Source organism: Salvia splendens, chromosome 5 (genome assembly GCF_004379255.2).
Source record: "Salvia splendens isolate huo1 chromosome 5, SspV2, whole genome shotgun sequence".
Classification (NCBI taxonomy): Eukaryota; Viridiplantae; Streptophyta; class Magnoliopsida; order Lamiales; family Lamiaceae; genus Salvia; species Salvia splendens.
In genome coordinates, this window is record NC_056036.1 from 14,523,379 (window position 1) to 14,549,457 (window position 26,079).

At 40.5% G+C, this 26,079-nt stretch overlaps 2 protein-coding genes and 1 pseudogene across 5 annotated transcripts; 2 read left to right on the forward strand and 1 right to left on the reverse strand.

The window, feature by feature from the left end:
- Positions 1-12,987: 12,987 nt before the first annotated feature.
- Positions 12,988-15,648, reverse strand: LOC121802526 (annotated as a pseudogene).
- Positions 15,649-16,113: 465 nt separating this feature from the next.
- On the forward strand, positions 16,114-18,590 carry LOC121804769 (G-type lectin S-receptor-like serine/threonine-protein kinase At1g11300). 2 transcript variants are annotated; one of them, XM_042204425.1, is made up of 8 exons: positions 16,114-16,311; positions 16,409-16,770; positions 16,854-16,964; positions 17,053-17,225; positions 17,296-17,506; positions 17,592-17,826; positions 17,915-18,062; positions 18,153-18,590. In XM_042204425.1, exons 1-8 carry the CDS (start codon positions 16,214-16,216, stop codon positions 18,459-18,461), a joined length of 1,647 nt encoding a protein of 548 aa, XP_042060359.1. In that variant the 5' UTR covers positions 16,114-16,213; the 3' UTR covers positions 18,462-18,590. The 2 variants fall into 2 exon arrangements, with proteins under 2 accessions (XP_042060359.1, XP_042060361.1); XM_042204427.1 differs by having other exon boundaries at positions 17,915-18,009; positions 18,153-18,329.
- A 307-nt stretch (positions 18,591-18,897) lies between these two features.
- Positions 18,898-25,810, forward strand: LOC121804773 (IQ domain-containing protein IQM4-like). Of its 3 annotated transcripts, XM_042204435.1 has the most exons (8): positions 18,898-18,941; positions 19,387-19,466; positions 23,605-23,963; positions 24,043-24,223; positions 24,491-24,579; positions 24,668-24,755; positions 24,901-25,233; positions 25,319-25,810. In XM_042204435.1, the coding sequence occupies exons 3-8, from the start codon at positions 23,671-23,673 to the stop codon at positions 25,628-25,630; spliced, it is 1,296 nt and encodes a 431-aa protein (XP_042060369.1). In that variant the 5' UTR covers positions 18,898-18,941; positions 19,387-19,466; positions 23,605-23,670; the 3' UTR covers positions 25,631-25,810. The 3 variants fall into 3 exon arrangements, with proteins under 3 accessions (XP_042060369.1, XP_042060370.1, XP_042060371.1); XM_042204436.1 differs by lacking the exons at positions 18,898-18,941; positions 19,387-19,466 and adding an exon at positions 23,286-23,460; XM_042204437.1 differs by lacking the exons at positions 18,898-18,941; positions 19,387-19,466 and adding an exon at positions 23,483-23,517.
- The last annotated feature ends 269 nt before the right edge of the window (positions 25,811-26,079 follow it).

The following is a 26,079-nucleotide window of genomic DNA, read 5'->3' on the forward strand; positions in this document are numbered from 1 at the left end:
GCTTTATCAAAAGCTACAATGTGACCAACTTTAATCCACTATTTCTCACTCACCGGGAATCGGATTTGAGAAAGTGAATATACTACGGTTATCTACGCGGAACGTAGATCGACGCTATATCATTAATTTTCCAAAATTAAATGTCTCGTCACATTTATTATTGATCAAACTTCATTGACCGGACATCTTAAATTCAAGATTCTAACAATCCCCCACATGAGTGGAAATAGCCAAATGCATATGCATGCAGACACAAGCTCAACCCTCACGAGTTATATAAGCATAAGGATAGGTAGTTTTTGACTTTGAACCCTCCATAGTTGACACCATCGGATACACAGGAAGCTTAGTAGCGCGATGCCTTGAACTAATTCCCCACGGCGTGCACCGAGACAATGGTGTTAACGCTTAAACACCTCAACCTTATCCATTCTCACGTTTTGTGTCCTTTGCGGCCTTGGACACCACTTTGGATTCATAAGTATGTTATTTGAAGCGGCCTCACTTCACGCTTATATAGGTGATTCCTAATCGAGTATCTTGCCCTACTCGGTCTCCTTGAGAACTCAATCTCCTCGAGATCTTTAGGAGTCATTAAAAGTCATAGACTTAGCCTCACCACTAGGCAAGTTTTCCAACACTCTATTGCTCTCTAGGTAATAGATATGGTTGAGTGTTTCTCATGAACTCTCATAGCTTAGTTGTCCCTTTGAACCAAGTTCTTGGGATCTCCAGTCATCATGGTTGGGTTACCACTATGACAATTCTTTAGTTTGTGGATTTCAAACTCATTCCCTCTAGCAACTTATTCATTTGATCACGATTTAACCCTTTGGTTAGCAGATCCGCTAGATTATCTATTGACTTCACATAGTCAATTGTAATAACCCTTGTTGTGATCAAATGTCTCACGGTGTTATGTCGTCGACGTATATGTCGAGACTTGCCGTTATAGAAGTCATTGTTTTCCCTTCCAATAGCCGCTTGGCTATCACAGTGGATCAGCACTGGTGGCACTGGCTTAGACTGTAATAATGGAGTGCTCATTTCAGTTGGAAGAAGAAGGCAGAGTTCGGTAAGCTCGGCTTACCGAGCTGGAACTAGCCTGGAACTAGCCGAGAAGAAGAAGGCAGAAGAAGGAAGCTCGGCTTTGAGCTGGAACTAGCCGAGAAGGAAGAGTTCGGTTGTGAGCCGAGAAGGAAGAGTTCGGTTGTGAGCCGAGAAGGAGGAGTTCGGTCTTGAGCCGAGGAAGGAGTTCGGTCTTAAGCCGAGGAAGTAGTTCGGTCTTGAACCGAGAAGGAAGAAGCAACCTAGCCGAACTAGCCGTTGAAGCAGCAGTTAGTTAGCTGAGATGTAGCGGTTATTCTTCTTGCTTTCTTGATTCTTCTTGTAGTTAGTTAGTAGCAGTTGCTACTTGATTGTAGAGCTTTAAATAGCTCACCGTGTATGTAGTTTAGAGTAGAGTTTAATCAATAAAGAGTTTTCCAGTTTTCTCTCCAAGATTATCATCTTCAATACTCAAAGTGTGAGTGTGTGTGTTTTCTGCATTGTGTGATCTCATACAACAGTGAGTGTGTGTGTGATCTTATTGAGTGTGTGAAAGCCTTGTGTGCGTAAATCCCAACAAGTGGCGCCGTCTGTGGGAAGGGATATTGAAGCTGATTTGCAGAGGATCAAACGGTTTCAGAGATGGCAGCAAGGCTTGATGCAGAAAAGTTCACAGGCAAGAATGATTATGGCCTGTGGAAGATGAAGATGAAGGCGGTTTTAATTCAACAAGGCTTGGCGGCAGTTCTTGCAAAACCAGAGGAGAAAGGAAAGGCTCCAGTGCTTGATGAAAAAGCTCAGGCAAAGATGGAGGAGATGCAGCTCAAGGCACATTCTGCAGTGATTCTGTGCCTTGGAGATAAGGTCTTGAGGGAAGTTCAAGAAGCCAAGACTGCGGTGGAGATCTTGGACAAGTTAGATGAAGTTTACTTGGCCAAATCCTTGGCTAACCGGCTGTATCTCAAGAAGAGGCTGTATGCCTATAGTTTTTCTGGAGATAGGTCCATCATTGAGCAGCTAGAGGAGTTCAACAAGATCATTGATGACCTGGGATCTGTTGATGTCAAGATCTCAGATGAGGATAAGGCCATTCTCACATTGAATGCCTTGCCTAGCTCGTATGACCAGCTAAGTGATGCAATTATCTATGGAAGAGATAAACCTATCACCTATGCAGAAGTCTATTCAGCCTTGATGGCCAAAGAACTCCAGAAGACAGCCAACAGAGGCTCTGCAAGCTCCAATGTTCAAGCTGCAGAGGCCTTGAATGTGAAGAAGTTCAAGAAGCAGAACTTCAAGAAGAAGTTTGAGGGCCCTAAAACCTCAAGTTCTGATGCTCAGAAGGAAACCAGAGCTTGCTATTGGTGCAAGAAACCTGGACATTTGAAGAAAGATTGTCATGCATGGAAGAGAAAGATGGCCTCTGAGGGACACAATCAATCTGATTGTGTGGAGAGTGCTGATCCCCCGGCTCAACTCATGAATATCAGTGATAGTGGGGTCAGTCATAGGTGGATAATGGACTCGGGGTGCAGCTTCCATATGTGCCCCAATAGAAGCTGGTTTCATGATCTTCAAGAAGCATCGGGTACGGTTGTTCTTGGTAATAATCACATTTGTCAGATCAAAGGAATAGGGAAGGTAAAGCTAAGCCTACAAGATGGCTCTATAAAGATCCTAACTGGGGTGAGGTATATTCCAGAAGTAAAGAGGAACCTCATCTCATTGGGAATGCTGGAGCAGAAAGGGTTCACCATATTGATGAGTCAAGGAAAATTGTTTGTGAAATCTGGAGATGCAGTGATGATGGAGGCTGACATAGAGCATATTCTCTATTATCTGAAGGCTAAGGCTGTTGATGGAGAAAGCAATGCAGTGTCAGATGATTCCATAATGCTATGGCACAAGAGATTGGGCCACCCAGCTGAAGGAAGCTTGAAAGAACTCATCAAGAAGGGTCTGATCTCTGGAGATTTCAACAAGATGGACCCCTGTGAGCAGTGTATACTTGGAAAGGCTAAGAAGGCACCCTATCCTACAGGTATTCACTCTTCTACAGCCCCTTTAGACTACATACATAGTGATCTTTGGGGGCCTTCACCGGTGTGTTCAATTGGTGGAGGAAAGTATTATCTAGCTATCATTGATGACTATACAAGGAAGTTGTGGGTATATATTCTTAAAGAAAAATCTGAAACACTCACAAAGTTCAAGATATGGTGTAAGGAGGTTGAGCTAGAGAAGGGTAGAAGTGTTAAATGCTTAAGGACAGACAATGGCCTAGAGTTCTTGTCTGCTGAGTTTGATCTGTTTTGTAAAGAGAAGGGTATGAAGAGGCACCGGACTGTTCCTGGTAATCCTCAGCAAAATGGTGTTGTGGAGAGGATGAATAGGACAATCCTAGAGAGGGTGAGGTGCCTACTTCTTGGGTCTGGTTTGAGCAGCAGATTCTGGGGTGAGGCTGTGTATACAGCAGCCTATCTCATCAATAAATGCCCATCTACTGCCCTGAAATCTGAAACTCCTGATTACATGTGGTATGGAGCTCATAGTGACTACTCAAAATACAAGGTGTTTGGGTGTGCAGCCTATGCTCATGCTAGGCAAAGTAAGCTTGAAGCTAGGGCTCTGAAATGTATCTTGCTGGGGTATCAGAGGGGTGTTAAGGGGTATAGGCTCTGGTGTATTGAGCCCGGTAAGCAGAAGGTCTTGGTGAGTAGGGATGTGGTGTTCTTGGAGGATCAGATGCCATACCTGAAAGATAAGCTGGACTCCAGTGAAGATGAGGGTGATTTCTTCAAGGTGGAGCCTGTGGGGGTTGGCCTAGGAGCAGGTGGAGTTATTGACTCCTGGAGTGAGTCTGATTCAGATAAAGAAGAGGCTCCAACTCAGGGCAACCAGGCTGGTGAGTCTATATCAGACTCTATCAGAGACTATCAGCTTGCAAGGGACAGAGTTAGAAGAGAAACAAGGCCACCAACAAAGTTCTCTGATGTTGTGTATTATGCGCTGTGTGCAGCTGAAAGTATTGATGGTGCAGATCCACTCACATATAAAGAAGCTATGCAGAGCAAAGATAGAGAAAGATGGATTGAAGCCATGAATGAGGAAATAGAGTCTTTACTCAAGAACAAAACATGGGTTTTGGTGGACAAATCCAAGCTGAATACAGATGGAAAGGAGAGGAAGCTGATCAGTTGCAAGTGGTTGTTTAAAAAGAAGGTAGAGACCACTGATAAAGACAGAATCAGGTTCAAGGCAAGGCTGGTGGCTAGAGGCTTTACACAGCAGGAGGGAATCGATTTCAATGAAGTGTTTGCACCTGTTGTGAAGCACACTTCGATTAGGATTCTATTGGCTGTGGTGAATCAGCTTGACTGGGAGCTACAACAGCTTGATGTGAAGACAGCCTTCCTAAATGGAGATCTAGAGGAAACTATCTTCATGGAACAGCCAGAGGGCTATGTGAAGATTGGAGAAGAAGGCAAGGTGTGCCTGTTACAGAAAAGTCTTTATGGACTTAAGCAAAGTCCTAGACAGTGGAATAAGAAGTTTGATGCACAGATGAAGAAGATTGGCTTCTCCAAGTCAGAATATGATGATTGCATCTACATCAAGAAGGCAGGCAGGACTCCCATTGCCTACCTATTACTCTATGTGGATGATATGCTACTTGCAGGGCCTTCTATGACAGAAATTCAGAAAGTTAAACAAGATCTGAAGTCAAGCTTTGAAATGAAGGATCTAGGAGAGTCAAGGAAGATCCTAGGCATACATATTCAGAGAGATAGAGGCTGCAAGAAGCTGTGGATGCTGCAAACTGACTATATTGAGAAAGTTTTGCAGAGATTCAAAATGGAAAATGCAAAAGCTGCATCAACTCCTCTGTCCCAGAGTTTTAAGCTATCAAAGGAACAAGCCCCTAAAACTAAGCAAGAGGCTGATGAGATGAAGGCTATCCCTTATGCTAGTGTTGTTGGGAGTATCATGTACACTATGATTTGTACAAGACCAGATCTTGCTCATGCTATCTCAGTGACTAGCAGATACATGGCAGACCCGGGGAAGGAGCATTGGAATGCTCTTAAGTGGATATTGAGGTACATGAAGTCAACTAAGGACTGGGGGATTGTGTTCAATGGCTGGGAAGGTGAATCTGAGGAGGTTGTGCAGGGCTATTGTGATGCAGACTATGCTGCAAACCTGGACAACAGAAAGTCCCAAACAGGTTATCTTTTCACCATGTTTGGAACTGTAATCAGCTGGAAGTCAGGGTTGCAAAGTGTTGTTGCTCTCTCAACAACAGAATCAGAGTATATAGCTCTCACTGCAGCTGTACAGGAGAGTTTTTGGATTCAGGGAGTGATTTCTGATTTTGGTTTTGACCAAAAGACAATGGTGATTCATTGTGACAGCAGCTCAGCTATGTGCTTGGCTAAACATCCGGGTTTTCATGAAAGGAGCAAGCACATAGACATAAAGTTGCATTTCATTAGAGATGAGATTGAAAAGGGGAGAGTGAAGGTGATTAAGATTAACACCTTGCACAATCCGGCTGACATGCTAACAAAGTCTCTAGGTAGAGACAAGTTTGATCATTGCAAGAAATTGATCAATGTTTGTGCAAGAACTGAGATGAGCCCTCAGGTGGAGAATTGTAATAATGGAGTGCTCATTTCAGTTGGAAGAAGAAGGCAGAGTTCGGTAAGCTCGGCTTACCGAGCTGGAACTAGCCTGGAACTAGCCGAGAAGAAGAAGGCAGAAGAAGGAAGCTCGGCTTTGAGCTGGAACTAGCCGAGAAGGAAGAGTTCGGTTGTGAGCCGAGAAGGAAGAGTTCGGTTGTGAGCCGAGAAGGAGGAGTTCGGTCTTGAGCCGAGGAAGGAGTTCGGTCTTAAGCCGAGGAAGTAGTTCGGTCTTGAACCGAGAAGGAAGAAGCAACCTAGCCGAACTAGCCGTTGAAGCAGCAGTTAGTTAGCTGAGATGTAGCGGTTATTCTTCTTGCTTTCTTGATTCTTCTTGTAGTTAGTTAGTAGCAGTTGCTACTTGATTGTAGAGCTTTAAATAGCTCACCGTGTATGTAGTTTAGAGTAGAGTTTAATCAATAAAGAGTTTTCCAGTTTTCTCTCCAAGATTATCATCTTCAATACTCAAAGTGTGAGTGTGTGTGTTTTCTGCATTGTGTGATCTCATACAACAGTGAGTGTGTGTGTGATCTTATTGAGTGTGTGAAAGCCTTGTGTGCGTAAATCCCAACATAGACCAACATGGAATATCTTCAAGGAAGTTCTTAAGCCACTCGGCTTCCTCAGCAGCCTTATCTAAGGAAATGAACTCTGATTCCATTGCTGATCGGGCTATACATGCCTGTTTTGTGGATTTCCATGATACAACACCACCCCCAATAGTAAAGACGTATCCACTTGTTGAAAGTGAGTCCCTATTTTCGGATATTCAATTTGCATCACAGTACCATTCAAGTACCGGGGGGTATCTCAAGAAGTGTAGCCCATGATTTTAAGTATGTTTTAAATATCTCAAAACCCTCACAAGAGCTCTCCAATGCTCTTTGCTTAGATTGCTCGTGTAACAACTCAACTTGTTCACAGCACAAGCAATGTCAGGTCGATTGCAATTAGTCAAGTACATAATGCACCCGATGACCCGTGCATACTCTTCTTGTGCAACGGGCTCGCCTTTGTTCTTGCTCAAGTGAATGCCGAGTTCAATTGGAGTCTTAACCGGCGCGCCATCATAAGCTTTGAATTTATTCAATATCTTATTAACAAAATGTGATTGTGTTAAGATGATTCCATCAGACGTTCTTAGAATCCTCATTCCAAGAATTACATCGGCTAGACCCATGTCTTTCATGTCAAAGTTTCTCTTTAACATGACCTTTGTATCGTTAATTACTTGAGTGTTGCTAGCCAAGATTAACATATCATCAACGTATAGACACACTATAACGTGACCGTTATTAGTGCTCTTGATGTAGACACATCTGTTGCACTCGTTGATTTTAAACCCATTTGAAAACATTACATTATCAAACTTCAAGTGTCATTGCAATGACGCTTGTTTCAATCCATATAGAGACTTTACGAGCTTGCATACCTTTTTCTCTTGTCTAGGTACTACAAACCCTTCGGGTTGCTCCATATAAATTTCATCTTCTAGTTCACCATTTAGAAACGCGGTCTTTATATCCATTTGATGAATCTCAAGATTGTGCAATGTAGCAATAGCGAGAAGCACTCGGATAGATGTAATCCTTGTTACAAGTGAATAGGTATCGAAGAAGTCATGTCATTTCTTTTGTTTAAAACCCTTTACTACTAGTCGGGCTTTATACTTATCCACTGTTCCATCGGCCTTAAATTTCCTTTTAAGTACCCATTTACAACCTAGAGGTTTCGCACCTTCAGGTAGATCTACCAACACCCAAGTGTGGTTTAGCAAAATTGAATCAATTTCGCTTTGAACAGCTTCTCTCCAATGTAGCCCGTCTGGGCCATCGAAGGCTACTTTTATAGATGTCGGTTCTTCATCTAACATAAAAGCAATGTAGTCATGACCAAATGTTTTTGGTGTTCTGACTCTACTACCACGTCTTAGTACTGTATCCTTTGGATCGGGCCTTGCACGCTTGCGCGATTCAGGTTCCTCATCCGCTGATTTAAAACTAGTGGTTTCATCCTCAATTCTTGTCTCAGAATTGGATGCTACGTTTTCCTTCCTTTTACAAGGAAATGTATTTTCAAGAAATACCACGTTTCTTGACTCAATTGTTGTTCCCACGGTCATAGTCGGTATTTCAGACTTGTGGACAACAAATCGATATGCACTACTATTAAGTGCATATCCAATGAAGATGCAATCAACCGTTTTAGGTCCGATTGTAACTTATTTGGGCGGAAAAACCACCACCTTTGCCAAACACCCCCACACTTTGAGGTATTTGTAGGATGACTTCCTTCCCTTCCACAACTCATAAGGAGTAACATCCTTGCCTTTGAGAGGGATTTTATTCAAGATATAGTTGGCTGTCAAAACAGCTTCCCCCCACATGTTATGTGGTAATCCTGAAGTCAGAAGCAGTGCATTCATCATCTCTTTTAGAGTTCGATTTTTGCGTTCTGCAACACCATTAGATTGTGATGAATATGGTGCAGTCGTTTGATGGATTATACCTCTTGCGTTGCATAACTCCTCAAACGGGGCTATATATTCGCCTCCTCTATCGCTTCGAATCGTTTTGATTTTACAACCAAGTCGATTCTCAACTTCGTTCTTATAATTTTTGAACGTTTCTATTGTTTCATCTTTACTTCTTAAAAGATAAATGTAGCAATACATTGTGCAATCATCTATGAAAGTGATAAAGTACTTTTTACCACCTCTAGTTTGCACCATCTTTAAATCACATACGTCCGTGTGAATTAATTCAAGGGGTTTTGTGCTTCGTTCAACCGAGTGAAATGGAAACTTAGTCATTTTTGCTTCAAGACAAATTTCACATTTATCTTGGTATCCACTTCATTAGCCTTTAGTAAATCTAAATTCACTAATCTTTTAATGGCTTTTGAATTTACATGTCACAATCTACAATGCCACAAGTTTGAATACTCAATCAAGTAAGAGGAAATAGACGCATTGTTATTGATAGCCAAAGGCTTGGGACCATGGCGCGTAGCCACACTAAGCTTGAAAAGCCCATCGGTTACATAACCTTTTCCGAGAGATTTTCCAAACTTATACAAAACAAACCTATCGGATTCAAATACAAGTTTAAAACCCTTATTAACTAGTATAGATCCAGAGACTAGGTTCTTGCGGATGTCGGGCACATGCAGCACATCCTTCAGCGTGACAGAGACGCCAGACGTCATTTTGAGGATCGCATCTCCAGTTCCTTTGACTTCGGATGATGCTTGATTCCCCATGTTGATCTTCCTCCCATCAACAGGATTGTAAGTTGAAAACTTACTCCTATCGGCACAAACATGAGCAGTTGCTCCAATGTCGATGTACCAGCCTCCCTTGTTTTCAATCAAGTTGGCTTTTTCGGTGACCACATCAATGAGGTCATTCTCATCCCAGTCTTTGAACTCTTTTCGACGACATGGGCAGCAGGCTTCTTGCTCTTGCTTCGGCAATCCTTGGCGAAGTGACCAGGTTTGCCACATTTGTAGCAGGCGCCTTTCACAGGCTGTTTTGCCTTGCCTTTGTCCTTTGACATTGAATGATTTGGGCGAGGTCGTTTGTTGGAGGGACCACCTCGCTCCAACAAGTTGGCCTTGGCTTCAAAGGGGCCATTGCCTCTAGCCTTTTGGTCGTTTTTTCGCAAGTCAGATTCAATGCGCAATTTCACGATCATTTCTTCAAGGGTCATCTCTTTTCGCTTGTGCTTAAGGTAGCTCTTGAAGTCCTTCCAACTAGGTGGAAGCTTCTCAATTATCGTGCCAGAAGTAAAAGCTTCCGGCAAGTTCATCCCCTCGGCGGCGAGTTCGTGGATGATAATTTGAAACTCTTGTACTTGGTCTATCACTGGTCTTGAATCGACCATTTTGTAGTCCAAGTACTTAGCTATTACAAATTTCTTAGTACCAGCATCATTGCTACGGTACTTCTTCTCTAGGTTCTCCCACATTTGTTTAGATGTGGTTACATTAGAGTATACATTGTAGAGGCTATCATCTAGTGCACTTAAAATAAATTTTTTACATAGATAATCCCCTTTATGCCATGCGTCGTAGTCGGAGAAGACCTCCAGTCTTGTCTCTTGATCTTCCTTGAGGAAGTGCACGACCCCCAATGTTGTCAAGTAGAACAACATTTTCTGTTGCCACCTCTAGAAGTCAGATCCTCCCAACTTGGAGGGCTTCTCAGCGGGCGGCATCATTCTCGGCATCAAAGGCACCGAGCTTGGTCCATGATATGAACCATTCAAGCTGACTCCACTTGAGCCAGCAATGTGGTTGGGCATAGAGCCCCCACCATTCATGTTGGGCATAGAGCCCCCACCATTCATGTTGGGCATAGAGCCCACCATGGTCGTACCAGCCCCGAAGGAACCAGCACCCGCGTGAGACCCGAAGGCCTCAGCATTCGCGTGAGACCCGAAGGCCCCAGCACTTGATCCATTGAAGGATTCGAAGGAACCACTAAAAGTGGAACCAACCGATCCACTCGAGGTGGATCCACCAGTGGGCCCAAGGGGGTTAACAAACTCCCAAGGGGTTGTTGATGAAGATGGATAGCGCCCGGGAGTGGGCATCATCGTCGGAATCGAGGACGTGTTGACCGGTGCAGTGGTCGACAAGGTGGATGGAGATGCGGCGGCGGTGGGAGCGACGGTGTTGGATTCAGTTGACATCTCCAGCAAAGGTATTAAGTTTCAATAGTTTTAAGTTCAGTTAAGGTCCGAAACCTTCAACGGCAAGTATATCTCGTCTTGCTATTGTTGGGGAAAACTGGAATTACAAGAGATAAACAATACCAGGCGTAATACAACCTAAGAAGTAAGAACTAAAACTGAAAATTACAATGAAATCGAAACTATAAACTGGAAATAAAACTTAACTGAGTCGAGTAGGTCTCTTTCCGCAAGACGAGATACGCCCCGGTAGTGCTCTCGGTTTGGCGTGTCGTCCCCAAAGATAAAACGGCTACGTCTCTGATAAAGCAGCACCGCAATCAACAGAGCTCTGGCGAACTGGAAGAGGAGAGGGCAAAACTTCGGGAAGGAAGACAATGCAGAGAGAGTATGATGCTTGTGAGTATGTTCGTATCTTGTTCTGTGTACTAATGCAAGGAATGACTAGCCTATTTATAGGCTTGGTCCACTGCGGGGGTCAACTCAGCCTTGATGGCTGTCATCATGGCTCATTATGGCGGGCCTGTAACCGCCGGCCGTTACGAGTTTGAAAGCTGCAGTGGTCGACGTTGAATCTAGACGTTGTACACGCCTTAGTTCAACCATCACTTGTGGACTTCGTGAAGCGACTTGATCAAGACACTGATCAAGTCATTGCTCAAGGCGCAGTAGGCAGAGTTGATCAGGCTGCTGATCAAGGCGCAGCTTGTCACGTTGATCAGGCTGCTGCCCAAAACTGAGGTGGTCCAAAACATTATGTTTGGATCCAGAACCAAGACCAAGACCAAGTCCAAGGGCATGGGCGCGGCGCGGCGCGGCGCGGCTCGGCGCGCGTGTGCACGCGTGTTTCACCCATCTTAGTCCACGATAATTACTAAGTGTAATAAGTCACTTAATAAATACACATTTAAAGATGTGTCTCATCTCCTATGTGGGATAATTAACACTAGTTAATTACTCCCTACACTTTCAACTCATAGCTTTATCAAATGCTACAATGTGACCAACTTTAATCCACTATTTCTCACTCACCGGGAATCGGATTTGAGAAAGTGAATATACTACGGTCATCTGCGCGGAACGTAGATCGACGCTATATCATTTAATTTTCCAAAATTAAATGTCTCGTCACATTTATTATTGGTCAAACTTCATTGACCGGACATCTTAGAGCATCCGCAGCGGTGGCGAAAGACGCCACCGCCGTCCGCGCCGTTGGCAAGGCGCAGGACCGCCGCCGCTGCAGCCGCGCCGCTGGCACGGCGCTGCTCGATGTATCGAGCACGTCCGTGCCAGCGGACGCACACGTGGCGCGCTCCCATTCGTCAACGGCATAGCCGTTGTGTTTAAACTTTTTTTTATTTTTTTTTTAAAAATCGGTATTTAATTATAAATAATGCTAAAAAATAAAAAAAAATATTTTCCAAATCCCAAAAATATGGCCGTTTTTTTCCCGTTTTTTCTGAATTTTTTTGATTTTTTTTTATTTTTTTTTCCCCAAAATCATCTATAAATACACACATTCATCATCCATTTATCACATCAAATCATCTCTCATTCATCTCTCATTCATAATTCTCATACAAACTATCAACACATTCATCCCCCACTCAAAATCTCAAATGGATTTCACCCATATTATGGCGGAAGCGGAACGCGAAGAACAAGAATACTACGAACAACATCGTGCCGCTTACGAAGCATATGTCGCGGCGAATACCCCTGCTCCTCCTCCGACTGCTTGGAGGGGGCAACACTTGAGCGGTCACAAAGGCGGCGGCCCAACGCTTATCCTTGAGGCGGTCGCCGACTACCGCCTATGGATTTGGCATGCATATTTGACAAGACACACAATGCGCGATACTCGAATCCACAATCAACTACAAGAAGACCTAATCAACCACATGTGGGCGAAATTCGGCAACGAGTAGTGTCATTTTTAATTTTTAGGATTTTAATTATGTAATTTTTAATTTTTAGGATTTTAATTATGTAATTTTTAATTTTTAGGATTTTAATTATGCAATGTTTAATTTTATTTGTCATTTGTAATATTTATTGTGGGTTTTAAATGAATTTTAATATTATGGAAATGTTTTTGTGTAATTGAATTTTATATTAATTGTGCTCGTCCTTGCGGAAGAGCACAGTTGTGGGTGTTGTGCTCTTGCCAGAGAGCAGGCATGAATAGTACCGCCCGGGCCCACAACCGTGCCGCTGGCAAGAGCACGGTTGTGGATGCTCTTAAATTCAAGATTCCAACATATTTTACATTATTATTTTGAAAAAATCATTATAGTAATTAAATTAGTTTATAAATTGTATTAAAGTATAATAACAAATTAATGTAAAATAATTTATTAGTGTAATTAAATGAATTTTTTAACTACAAATATAAACAAAAATATGACGTGGGGTCCATTAAAATAAAATTGGGTGATTCTATAGTGGAAAAGGTATCCAAGTCTGAAAGAGTAATTGATGTGACACCTCCAAAGGGTATCACTATGGTTGATTCTATAAAAGATGGAACTAAAACTAATGTGGATCTATGGCTAGTTTCTTGAACCTTTTGAAATTGCACTGTTTCTTACTCGAGTTCTCGACAAACTTTGTTTACTTTTCAGTTTTAGCTGGCCAAAAAATTGGTATGAGTTATTACAGGAACAAGATAGGTAAATACTAGCACATGATCAAAGTTGGGAATACAGTCCATATTTGCAAACATCATCGACCTTGAAGCGTAGTGAGAGTGAGGTCATTCATTGAGTATCTAACTTGGTTTGCTAGTTCTGTCAAACCAGTGGCGGAGGCATGCCACTTCTCTGCCATGATTGGCTGCTTCGGAGCTGGAAGATGCACGATTGATTTCTCGGCTGAGCATCGACACAACTGTTTGAGCAATAGGCCTATCTTTGGGAGAATCTTGGACACACAATAGGCCTAATTACTCACAATGTTCCTACGACTCTTGCAGTGTCATGGTGGTCTTGGTTGCCTCCGAATATCCGTGCCATACCAAAATCTGAGATTTTTATGCATCAAGAAGCACGTTGCTCGGCTTGAGGTCGCGATGAATTATCCTGAGTCGTGAGTCCCTGTGAAGATACACAAGGCCTCGCGCAACGCCCTCAATAATACTGAAACGCTTCTTCCAATCTAGGGCCTTTTGCAAAGGATGTTTAGCATCTGCCACACAACACAAGTTAGAGCATTGCCTCAAAAAAGTTCATAACAAGAACAGGAAACCAACCAAAGAGACAAAAGTCCAAGCTTCTATTTGGCATGTATTCATAAATCAGAATCTTCTCTTGTTTCTCCACACATGCTCCCAGCAATCTGACTAGATTCCTATGCTGGAGCTTCAACATCAGCATGACTTCGTTGATGAATTCTTGATATCCTTGTCCAGATTCCGTTGACAGTCTCTTGACAGCGACTTCTTTTCCATCTGGCAGAATTCCCTGAGACCACTCTCACTGTCATCTCTTGCAATTTGATAAATAGTACTAGAATCTGAAAATGCCTAGGATTGTAGTACCTTGTAAACAGGACCAAAACCGCCCCTCCCGAGAAGATTGCTCTCACAGAATTGATCCGTTGCAGTTGCCAGCATCTCAAAAGTGAACTGTGGCAGCTCCCCGGTGTTAACCTTATCCGACTCTGATTCAAACACCATGGCACTCCAAACCGATGAAGATATCTGCCCTGTTTCTTCACAAAACAACATAAGACTGATGCTCATACACATACTAGTTTCTCAGAATGTAATCTTCTTACCTTTCCTCTTGCTCTTCACCATCCACCACCAAGCAACCAGGATGAAAATAAAAGCTGCAACTACTGGAATGATGATGTACAGCTTCTTGTCTCCGTTGTGGTCTAAATAAAACAACATTAATAACAAGTCACATCTTTATGTAAGGCTTTATATTTTAGAAACTGAAGGGAGAAAAGAAAAAGTACCCAAGTCTGAAGCAGAGAGACGAATAAAAAGATTGACGCCAACACCATTGAATTTCTCAACATCGATCAGAACATCAGTCCAGATCATACAACCAATGTTGGACTCTTGAGCATAAGCCAGACACGAACAATTCGCCAAGCATCTCCTTCGACACTCGTCCTCCCCTGCAGCTGGAAACGGCTCAGCAAAATCCAGAACCTTCATAAACTGCATCTTCCAGAATCCATCTCCATTTCCATCACAATGCAACTGATTCTTCCTGGAGCAGCCGCTGCTCCAGTTCCCTCCACTCCATTCCTCTCTACTCGCGGGCTCGAACCCTCTCATACAAGAGCAAACTGGAGAGCCAGTGTCGTCGCAGCTCCCAAACTGCCCACACTTTCCATACACATCGCACGCCTTCTCCGGAGCCGACCACACCTTCCCCCAACTCCTAATCTGATCATCCCAAATCATCCGCGCAATGTTTCCAGAAGCATTCAACGGTGACATCATCAGCACCTTCTGCTGAGGAATCACATTAACCAAGTTTCCAGCGCTGTCGTTGCTCAAAGTGCTGAATCCGGGCACATAGTAGCGGAACATGTCTTGTATTCCAGGGCCCACTCCGCCACACCGGCCGCCTTCCCTCCCACACGAACAGCTGCGGGATTCTCCACCGCTCAATCCCACAGGAGAAGTTTCCAACTCCAGGGTCGGAGGCGCTCCTCCACGACGTCAGTGTCATTCTGTTTTCTGTATTGACACTATTTATAATCTTCATTGTTGGGAGCAGGACGTTCGAGGGCCGGGAGAACGACTCCCATATGGTGGCGCCGGTTGCATCATCTGTTAGGATGAGGTTGCCGGTGTCGTCTATCCGGAGAGTGGTGTTGGCGGGAGAGGATGTGGTGGCGTTGGTGGACCAGATGGTTTGGTTGTTGGCGTCTATGAGTATAAGGTTGCCGTCTTTGGAGATGGTGGCGGCGCTGGAGGAGTCGGGGAGGGGATGGTCTCGGTTGGCAATCCATGCGACGGTTGCTGGGGAGATGGTGTAGAAGACCGCGGCGTGGTGGTGCCGGCTGGGCTGAAGAATCCGAATTTGAAGACGTTATTCGGGGAGGTTATGGTGTAGGGGTCTTTGAGGAGGATGTTGGATGTGATTCTGTCTGTTTCTAAGCTCCATGATTGGCAAGAATATAGGTAAGTGATGAACAGAATCAACTGATACATGAAATATTCAGCCATTTTTTTGTGTTGTTTTGAATTACGTAAGGAGTCCCTTATTTAATCTCACACCGTAAATTAATATCAAATGTAATTTGAATATGAATTATATACGTGTAAGCCATGAGATGATGAGAATACTATTAATAAGTGATGCCATAAACAACACGGCGTTTACTTCTCCAAGCTGTCAATTCATGTACTTTCTTCTTAGTTCTCTCTGCTAATATTGTCACTAAAACGTTTTCTTCTTTCCTTCTATGATTTCATATTTGTCTATTAATAACAAGTAATGTAGTACAAGTCTCTAGCACTGTCAGTAATTCTATACGAGAAATGATTAGTCACTGTAATTCCACAAATACATGAATGGTCTGATTTTGATATACAATAACTTGACTAACTATATTGACAAGTCTTCAGATGCCATTCAAATTTGCTACGTCTCGTACTAATATACAAAATAAAACTTGATTGACCTGGCATCTAATCTAATGTAAATAGAAAATTGGTGAGTGGAACACTTGCTTGAATAAAATGAAGCCAGTCAATTCCCTCTCCATCAGACATTGAAAAATATTTAGTTGATCTTTTGCACCATTGATGAATTTGAAACAATGAGGATGAACTATCATGTCATCTTCTTCAGTATTGCCATCCTCCTACACCCGATATATTGCAAGGGGCAATCCGATCCATGCCAGACTTCTGGCAGGTTCTATTTCTTAGTCACATTGCATAGCGTTACAAGTTAGTACTTACAACATAATCTAATATACTACTAGTCTCTCTGTGTGTGTGTGGTGGATCAGATGTGGGGAGTTTGGTGTCTGCGACTCACGAGGCTCACCGGTTTGTACTTGTCCAAGAGGATTCCAGCCCCTTGATGCTGGCAATGAGAGCAGTGGCTGCGCGAGGAGGGCCACCTTGGATTGTGAAGGGGGGAAGGCTGATGGATTTTTGACTCTTCAGATATTGACTTTGTCGAGCCAATCAGACCTGTGGCTGGGCTCGCAGGCCGACTGCGAGGTCCGGTGCCTCACCAACTGCTCATGCCTCGCCTACGGCTTCTACGGCCTGGCTGGCTGCAGATTCTATACACACCCGTTGATCGACCTTGTCAAATTCTCAAGTGGCTCCAATGTCAATATTCGCGTTTCTAAATCTGTGCTAGGTAATGTGCAGAAAGCTGGTTCATTACAGGACCGACTTTATATATCCTGTTTACTTTCTGATTGTTTTTTTTAAAAATTTTAGAAAGCAAACAGGACTCCAAGAAGATCATAGCAATAGTTGTTGCTGTTGTTGGATTTTTTGTCATATGCACTTGCACATATTTTTGTTGGAAATGGATGGACAAGGGAAGAGGTAATTTGTTATGTAATTTGCATCTTGATTTTGTATATATATTGCTTAGTTTTGTTATTTTAAAACTTAGTTGAGTGTGAATTCATAGGCAAAAGAGAAAGCATTCAACTTGGAGCAATTAATAGGAGTTTTGAAGATGAATTAAGTGAGGGTAATCTTGAAGAGTTACCTTTGTTTAAGATGGAGATGCTAGCAAATGCCACCAGCAATTTTTCCGAAGCTAACAAGCTAGGGAGGGGTGGTTTTGGCCCTGTTTATAAGGTAGCCTCACAGACTGACCCCTCATTTGTTCTCCATATTTTCCTGTCTCGTTGATGATGACATGCTCTAGGGAGAAATGGCGGATGGTACAAAAATCGCGGTGAAGATGCTGTCGCAGGCATCTCGACAGGGGATGAAAGAGTTTGTGAATGAAGTAGTGCTCATCTCCAAACTTCAGCACAGAAATCTTGTTAGGCTACTTGGGTGCTGTGTGGAGAGCAATCATACAATGTTGGTGTATGAATACATGCCTAATAAGAGTTTGGACTTTTTCCTATTTGGTCAGTTCTTCTTTTTCTTTGTACTACTATGTTGTACTTATTAGCTACTGACACTGCAATAATAATAGTGTGGATTTATGTCCAGATTCATCCCAAGAGATCCTTGATTGGAGCAAGCGTTTCAACATCATATGTGGTGTATCTCGAGGCATGCTCTATCTTCACAGAGATTCGAGACTGAAGATAATCCATCGAGACCTCAAACCCAGCAACATATTGTTGGATGATGATTGGAACCCCAAGATATCAGACTTTGGCATGGCAAGAATATTAGGAAGCACACAAGATCATGTCCAGACTGTAAGAGTGGTAGGAACATAGTAAGTGGTGTGTTATTTAACTAGGCACAACATTTTGTCTGAATTAGTTATATAGGTAGGTGATGAATCCATCTTGGTTTGCTCGCAGCGGATACATGGCTCCTGAGTACGCATTAGAGGGACGATTCTCAGAGAAATCAGATGTTTTCAGCTTTGGAGTGGTGCTGCTGGAGATTGCTACAGGTACACGGAACATAAGCTTCGAAGAAGAAGGCTCCCTCAGCCTCTTAGGACATGTTAGTTAATTCAACTATAACTGAAAACATTCAATTAAATGGATTAGAGAGTTACACCATTTTGTAACCATGATATTGACAATTGATCAGGTGTGGAAGTTGTGGAATGTGGGAAGCATTGAGAGTTTGGTAGATAGGAGAGTGTGGGGTGTGAGAGAGAAGGCGGAGGCGATGAGGTGCATCCATATCGGTTTGTTGTGCGTTCAAGAGCTGCCGGAAGATAGGCCATCTACTTCGGCTGTGGAGTCGATGCTAAGCACTGAGATTGGGAAGCTTCCCGAGCCAAAGCAACCCGCGTTTGTTGTCAAGTCGAGCTTTTCTGAGACAGGAAGGACTTCTTCCCAGCACAACAGTTTGTCTCGCAATAATGTCTCTCTAACCGTAGTTGTGGGACGTTGATTCTATACATTATTTACTATATATTACAACGATTTAGCACATATACACATTATTTATGATTGATTGCAGCAGCAGATCAAATGTTGATTTTAATTATTTATGATTGATTGCAGCAGCACAAATGTTGTTTTACAACACATTTGTAAAACAACTTGTCTGTCTTGTTTTATTAAGGCTGCCCTTTTATTACTGAACTATTCAAATAACCTTGTTAATACTGAAGGTTGATTTTAATTTTAGTACTACTATTTACCTAATAAATGTTCTTCAAACGAATATTGTTAAAGGTAAAAATGATTGAATAAAAAAAGAAGAGATATGTGGGGGGTAAATTAAAATAGAGGCAATAATGAGCGTGGGTTGCGGGGGTTTGAGGGAAAGTAACAGAAAGATGATGAAAACAGAATAAGAAAGGCAAATGGAGAAAGTTGAGGCGGTTGACGGCCCCACCACCATGTAGAGGGGAAGAGGATATTTGTGGTAGGAACGGATTCTTCATTTCTCTTCATTTTCATTTTCATGCATACCTTTCATACTTTCGTAAATGGTGGTCATATGCAAAATCATTCGAAACATCAACTTTGGGATATTTGTTTCAATACTTCTTGGCTAGAATATATATTTGTTGGATATAAGATAATCAATTAGTTCATTATTGAATACTCCTATCCTATGAAATGGCTTGACGGGCTACCCAACCCAAATAAAATCAATTCCATGATGTTCAATTTTACAACAGAACAGACAACATGTGTATTTTATGATCTCATATTTCATTTCACAAATGCATGCATTGTTTAAATAAGTCATAACATATACAGTATAAATGACTTAAATGAGTGACTAAATACTTATCTACCATTGTTGGATAATCAGTAAATCCAAATCACATTTATCTAATAAATTCCCTCTTGCTTTTTTGTAGGATCTTCACTTCTGCAGCTACCGGGAAAAGGCCGCGCACATGCATGTCAATAATGGCTATGTGCACCAGAATTTTCTAAGGTACATTACTATATAACTGCCTAGTTACTTGTCATTTACATTGTAACGATTAATTTGTAAAGAAATCACACAACTTAACTTGCACCAAACATTATATAAATTGATCTGGGTGAAGTAGGGGATTCGTACTCACACCTCTCGTCTTTTCCGGGGTGAAGAATTGTTGGGTACATGCTTTATCCCATATAGGATGAGTGAGTGAGTGAGAGAGATTGGATTAGTATATAAGTGTCATCCATCCCTAATTAGTTTGAGTCCTTTTTTAGAGTGATCCAAATATAAATTCATGCGGGTTTGACTAAATGCGGATAATATCAAACTAATGTGATAAAATTGTAGTAATTATCACATATAAATTCAAATATAAATTCACTAAGTTGTGACTTGTGAGATTATTTAGTTTGTGGTTGGGTAAGACTAATTATCACATGACTATCCATCTATGATTAATCATGGTATATAATCTTACAAATCGAACATCCCTAATACTCTTATACTGACGGATCAATGGTTAACTGGTGATTTTTTGTTCCAAATTTCTTTAAACTTAACCGGCCTGGAGTCATGGTCAATGGTCTAATTTCGGCAATAAATATGTAATCTCTAAATAGACCAACTAAATTTTTTCTTACTTTTTAAATGTAAATATACTTTCAAAAGATTCATGAAAATTTCTAACTTAGTACTGTTCTTATTTATGGGTGGGTAGGTACAGTATACCTTACCGAAACCACCATACTGTATATACCTTACCGAAAATTCGGTATGAAAAAAAATCATATCTTTTTCTTATCAAAATTTTCAGTATACCGTATTTTTGGTATGACGAATTTTCATATCGATATTGTACCTCATTTTCGGTATACCTTACACAAATTCGGTATACCGTACTTTTGTGGTATACCTTACTTTCAATATCATAAAAATAGAATATTTTAGTTTTTAATATATTATTTATATTTTATAATTAAAAAAATATATTACATATAATTACACTTATATTTCACAATAGATTTATAATAAAAAAATATATAAAGTATATTTTATGTATAATTATATTTATATTTTACGGTATATACCGAATTTCAGTATGCCGGGGGATAAGAAAATTCATATCGTTATCTTACCGAAAACTTTCGATAAGGTATCATACCGTACCGAAAATCATAGTGTACCGAAAATTCGATATTTTCGGTATCTTTTCGGGTACGATAAGGCCGATATTTCGGTATTTTTTCCTCACCCCTAGTCTTATTGTTAATAATTCAAACAAATAATACTTCTTCCATCTCTTAATGAATAACTGGTAAAATAAAAGGAAAATAAAAAAATTATTTGAAATATTGTTAATGAAAAATTGGTCGTATCTTATTAAAGAAAAAAACCCATAAATAGAAAATTCATAATTTTAAGAGATTAACAAAAATGCAAATAGTGGAGTAGTTCATATTTTAAGTACATTAATTTTATAAACAAATTTATCTAGACACTGGAAAAAAATTATTTAGACACTAAACAAAAAATTAATAAAGTAAAATGTGTTAATAATTATGTACATGAGTCATGAAAAAGTAATTCGTGGCCACACTAAATCACGCAAAATGAATAAAAAAATTGTTTTCTGAACCTTTGGCCAATGGATTTTCATTGTGGATTACTTATGTTTAATAAAATACCTAAACCCCCATGCCACACCTAACCCACTCTCCTTTTGCATTATACTCCCTCCGTCCACCATTAGAAGTCCCATTTATGGGCGGCACGAGTTTTAAGAAATGTTAAACAAAAGTTAGTAGAAAAAAGTTAGTAGAAAAAAGTTAGTAGAATAGGGGTCCCACTTGTATATATTATTTTTAAATGAAATGTGTGTGGAATGAGTTAGTAGAAGGTGAGACCCTATTACCATTTATGGTAAAAGTGAATCGAGACTCCTATTCGCGGACGGACTAATATGGCAAAACGAGACTCCTATTTGCAGACGGAGGGAGTATATTTGAGAGTTAAAAGAAATAAATAACTCACCTAATGATTAACATAAATAATCGCATGACCTAAACGAATTAACAGTTGGTGCAAATTGAAGCTGCAAAATTAAAATAATCCAAGCGATATGTCATGCCCACAAGAGTTTTTTTTTAGGGTCAATTGTTGGATTAGTATTTATTTGCATGAAAGCCGGTGGGATTTCAATAGTACTTAAGAAAGTAGATCAACTGTCACATCTATGAGGGCAGCGGTATAGGATTTTTATTTGATAAATACTCCTATTAGCATTTGGAATATGTAATTACGTATTGATTAGGACATATGATACCGGATGATTATGAGTTATATTTCATTTTTTTCACATATGTGATTTTGCACACGCCACCTACATAAAAAAGAAATACTAGAAATGATCAACAACTTTAAAAAATTATCAGTGATCAATATTGGGAATATAAGATATTACTACATAGTAGTACATACCCCCTCCCTGCCCAATTAATATAGTTCCCCTTTGCTAAAACAAAGAAAAATGTGGCGATGACGATAAATATACGTTACGTCTTTCCATTAAAACTTGAAACCGCGTTAAAACAAATATATTGTTATGCCCGCATTGTTAGAATATTTTATGGTCCAATATCAACCATAGGTTACTCATATATTGACCCAACCCATAATACCCCATCTTGGTGTGACATATGATTTAATAAAAATTAGGTAGTGTGTGACTTAATAAATAATCTTATTTTATTGCTCTTTGTGTTAGTTAATGTGCTTTTATAGACGAGCGTGCAAAATGAGGATACAGTATACAGGAAATATATTATGAAAAAGTTAATAAATAGTAAATACTATGCACTTAAAATAATAAAGTGCACTATTTTAATAGGATATGAAATGGGAGGTGTTATCATTGCTAAAATATCAACACGATGATATTCAGATATCAACATAAACTTAATTGATATTTTGATACACCGTGTTAGCATTGATATTTAAAATGTCAACACAAATTTGTGTTGATATTTTATACTTTAGTTGTGCTTGTCAAACTATATATGGGTACTGATTTATAACAAATTCTGACATTATTAGTGTGACACAATACTATTCTAGTAAAAAAAATATAGCTTCTAAATTCCTTACAAAAAATAAACATTTTATCCCAGAACTTGGATTTCAATTAATGGTGGATATAGTAAATAGAATTCATAGTAAGGAATGTTGTCCTAAAGTTAGAAGATAAAGTTAAACATCAATAAAAAATGGTGGGGATGGACTTGTCACACCATGTAGTTGGGAGCAGTTCTAGAGGATGAATTTAATGACGTTATCTGGTCCTTATATTCAGTAAATCGAAAAAAGTGGAGAAAAGAAACAGTAAACATATTTGATGAACACACTGAATATGATCACACAAAAATATTCAGCGCAAGCTTCTCTTGTGCTGACTGACCGTTATAGAGTTCTGAAAGCAGACAAATGTTTTGAAGCTGACTTTTACAAAACTAAAAACTGCCAATAATGCAACCATTGATTGGACATATTTTATTTTCTCTACCTCCAATAAATAACCTTACATATTTATATCTCATTTGTGAGTGGGGACCAAAATAAAAAATCTGACAATCTGAACAAAGATTTTTTTCACTGTATCATAGAGTCCCATTGCTGACTTGCTCTGTGTATATTTTTCATGTGTTTTTAATGATTGCTGATGAAAAATTACTATACACATTAGAAAAAACTTATTCCAAGTCCAACAAAAACGATGCTTGAATAATCATTCTTTGAAATATTGAGCTTTGAAAAAACAACTGTAGCAGTTATATCAACAGCCACCTGTTTGAATCAATCCACCATTTTTTAAGCATTCCCATTTGTAAAGAAATTTCTCAGTGTCTGAAATCTAAGAAGACAACCAAAAGAATTCAAATTCTCTGGTCTCCACAACACGTGTGGTCCAAAATTTCACCTCCACTTTCAAGAATTATATAAAGTGAAGGTAATGATCATATTCACAAACATAATTGTTCCTCCTAATAAGGGATTTTGAGTTCTGGTTAGTCATTGTTCAGTTATTTGTGCTAACACTTTGGAAACTAATTTGTATTGAGAGTGAAATAATCTGACATTAAAGATCATGCAGGTGTTGAGGATTGATTGAAGAAAAATCAAAATCTTGGAAAAATCCTTGAAAAGTAGTTGCAGATCAATGGCAAAAGGGTGCAAGAAGAACTTGTTGCACGTGCGAAATATCGATGCGATGAACATAGTTCTTGAACCACAGCTTTCATTCAAGAATATAGTTGAAGAGTTGAAAAAATCAGGATTGGATGATGATTCGAATGGAAATCCGTCCTCTTCCCCTGACCCTGACTTTACGTTCTTCTCTCCGCGGCCTGTTACTGAGCTCGATGCGGCTGCAGTGAAGCTGCAGAAGGTCTACAAGAGTTACCGAACTCGAAGAAACCTTGCAGATTGTGCAGTAGTTGTGGAGGAGCTGTGGTTTGTTTCTCAGCACTCATCTTATCAAATCATGCATGTTAATTAGCCCTTTCTCATTGTGATTATAAATTTGTTTCAGGTGGAAGGCTTTGGACTTTGCAGCTCTGAAGAGGAGCTCTGTCTCATTCTTCAATGATGAGAAGCCTGAAACTGCAGTTTCACGGTGGGCTCGAGCCAGAACCAGAGCGGCCAAGGTTGGGAAGGGTTTGTCCAAAGATGAAAAGGCTCAAAAACTGGCTCTACAACACTGGCTTGAAGCAGTAAGTCAAAAATACTTCCACATATGAAAATCATATCAGCTGATATATTAATATCATTGAAATCACAAAACATATCAGTTCCTGATATTGAGTCACGAACTGATATTTAGTTAGGAATAGATATATATGATGTCGATTGATATTAATATATTTGCAAACTGATATGATTCTCACAGATACAGTTCTCATTTTAACAAAGTTCTCAAAAGAATCGTCTCCTATATATAGTTTGATTTGAATGATGTGAGATATGCATATTTTGTGCAGATTGATCCACGGCATCGGTATGGCCACAATTTACACATCTACTACGATGTCTGGTTTTTAAGTGAAGGCACACAACCCTTCTTTTACTGGTATTATACTTTGTTGTTTCTAAAATGTGAAATTAAGTCCTGTGTGTTTTTTTTTTTTTGCTGACATGCACATGCTGGTTTATTTAAGGTTGGATGTGGGAGATGGCAAAGAATTAAATCTGGATAAATGCCCCAGGATCAACTTGCAACGCCAATGCATCAAATATCTCGGACCCGTAAGTCTTGTTTCCGTCTCTTCTTCTTCTTCGATAGGGTTCCATCCTAAAACCAATTGTTTACAGGAGAAATTGTACAGTAGTAGTTTCAGTACCAATATTTATTTTTCTTTGATTTGGCAACATGCAACTCCTAAACAAACAGAAAGAGAGGGAATCGTTCGAAGTTGTGATCAAAGATGGGAAGCTAGTGTACAAAGAGAGTGGCGATTTGGTTAGCACCGTGGAGGGGTCAAAATGGATATTCGTGCTGAGCACCATGAGGACTCTGTACATCGGACGGAAGCAGAAAGGGCGCTTCCAGCACTCGAGCTTCTTGGCAGGCGGCGCCATCACGGCCGCAGGAAGATTGGTGGCTCAAAACGGTCTTCTTGAGGCCATCTGGCCTTATAGTGGTCACTATCTCCCAACAGAAGAGAACTTCCAAGAATTCATAACCTTTCTTCAAGACCATTCTGTCGATCTTGCAAATGTCAAGGTACTTACTCATGTTTTGCTTACTTCCACACACAATTGCAGTTTAGTATACTACTATGTCACAATTCATTGCTTCTCTTTTGTAGAGGTGTGCAACTGATGATGATGCTCCTCCTACTATAAATAAACAAAATCCCATTCCCAACCTTGCTAAGCGTTTGTCGCGCAAATGGAGCACCGGTGCTGGACCACGTATTGGGTGCGTACGGGAGTACCCAACGGAGCTACAATCCCAGGCAATGGAGCATGTTAGGCTATCGCCTAGGGTGCCGTTCGGCCTCATCACCAACTACGGACCAATCCCATCGCCACGCCCCAGTCCAAGGATTCGACTATCCCCTCGCGTCTCACATATGGGAATGCCTAGCCCGAGCACACCGGCAGCCAAAGCTACCTGAGCTCCAACTTTAAGCTTATAAGGATCACAAACAAACTAACATCCAAGTCTTCATTCTTTGATTCATTTGGGTCATTGGCCATGCCACTTAATATACTCTCTCTGTTTTTGGGTTCCATGTGTTTTTCATCATCATCTTTGTTCTTCTCTTTGTTGAGCTTTAACTAAATGTTCAGATCTATAATTAACCTGAACCTGAAATTCAAATTTACTACAAGGGTGCTAAACAAAATTGCAATAATAATGTAAGCTGAGCTCCAAGTGCAAGGTGTTTCTCACATGAACAAAGACTGACTTAGATGAACTTCCAATTGCACTAGAAGTTGAAGAGGGAGATTTTCTCGAATATCTCCAATTACCTCAGAACAATGATGGTTCAGAGTTATGACACAAAAGTTATTCTATCCTTTGCCCTTCTGCTTAGCTTATTCAAACATGCATTTTGATTTT

Coding starts and splice junctions, on each gene's coding strand:
- LOC121804769 (XM_042204425.1), top strand. CDS start 16,214: ATGAGGATGAACTATCATGTCATCTTCTTCAGTATTGCCATCCTCCTA. Junction 16,771..16,853: donor CGTTTCTAAATCTGTGCTAG/GTAATGTGCAGA, acceptor TAAAAATTTTAG/AAAGCAAACAGGACTCCAAG. Junction 17,226..17,295: donor GTTTTGGCCCTGTTTATAAG/GTAGCCTCACAG, acceptor GACATGCTCTAG/GGAGAAATGGCGGATGGTAC.
- LOC121804773 (XM_042204435.1), top strand. CDS start 23,671: ATGGCAAAAGGGTGCAAGAAGAACTTGTTGCACGTGCGAAATATCGAT. Junction 23,964..24,042: donor GTAGTTGTGGAGGAGCTGTG/GTTTGTTTCTCA, acceptor AATTTGTTTCAG/GTGGAAGGCTTTGGACTTTG. Junction 24,580..24,667: donor ACACAACCCTTCTTTTACTG/GTATTATACTTT, acceptor GGTTTATTTAAG/GTTGGATGTGGGAGATGGCA.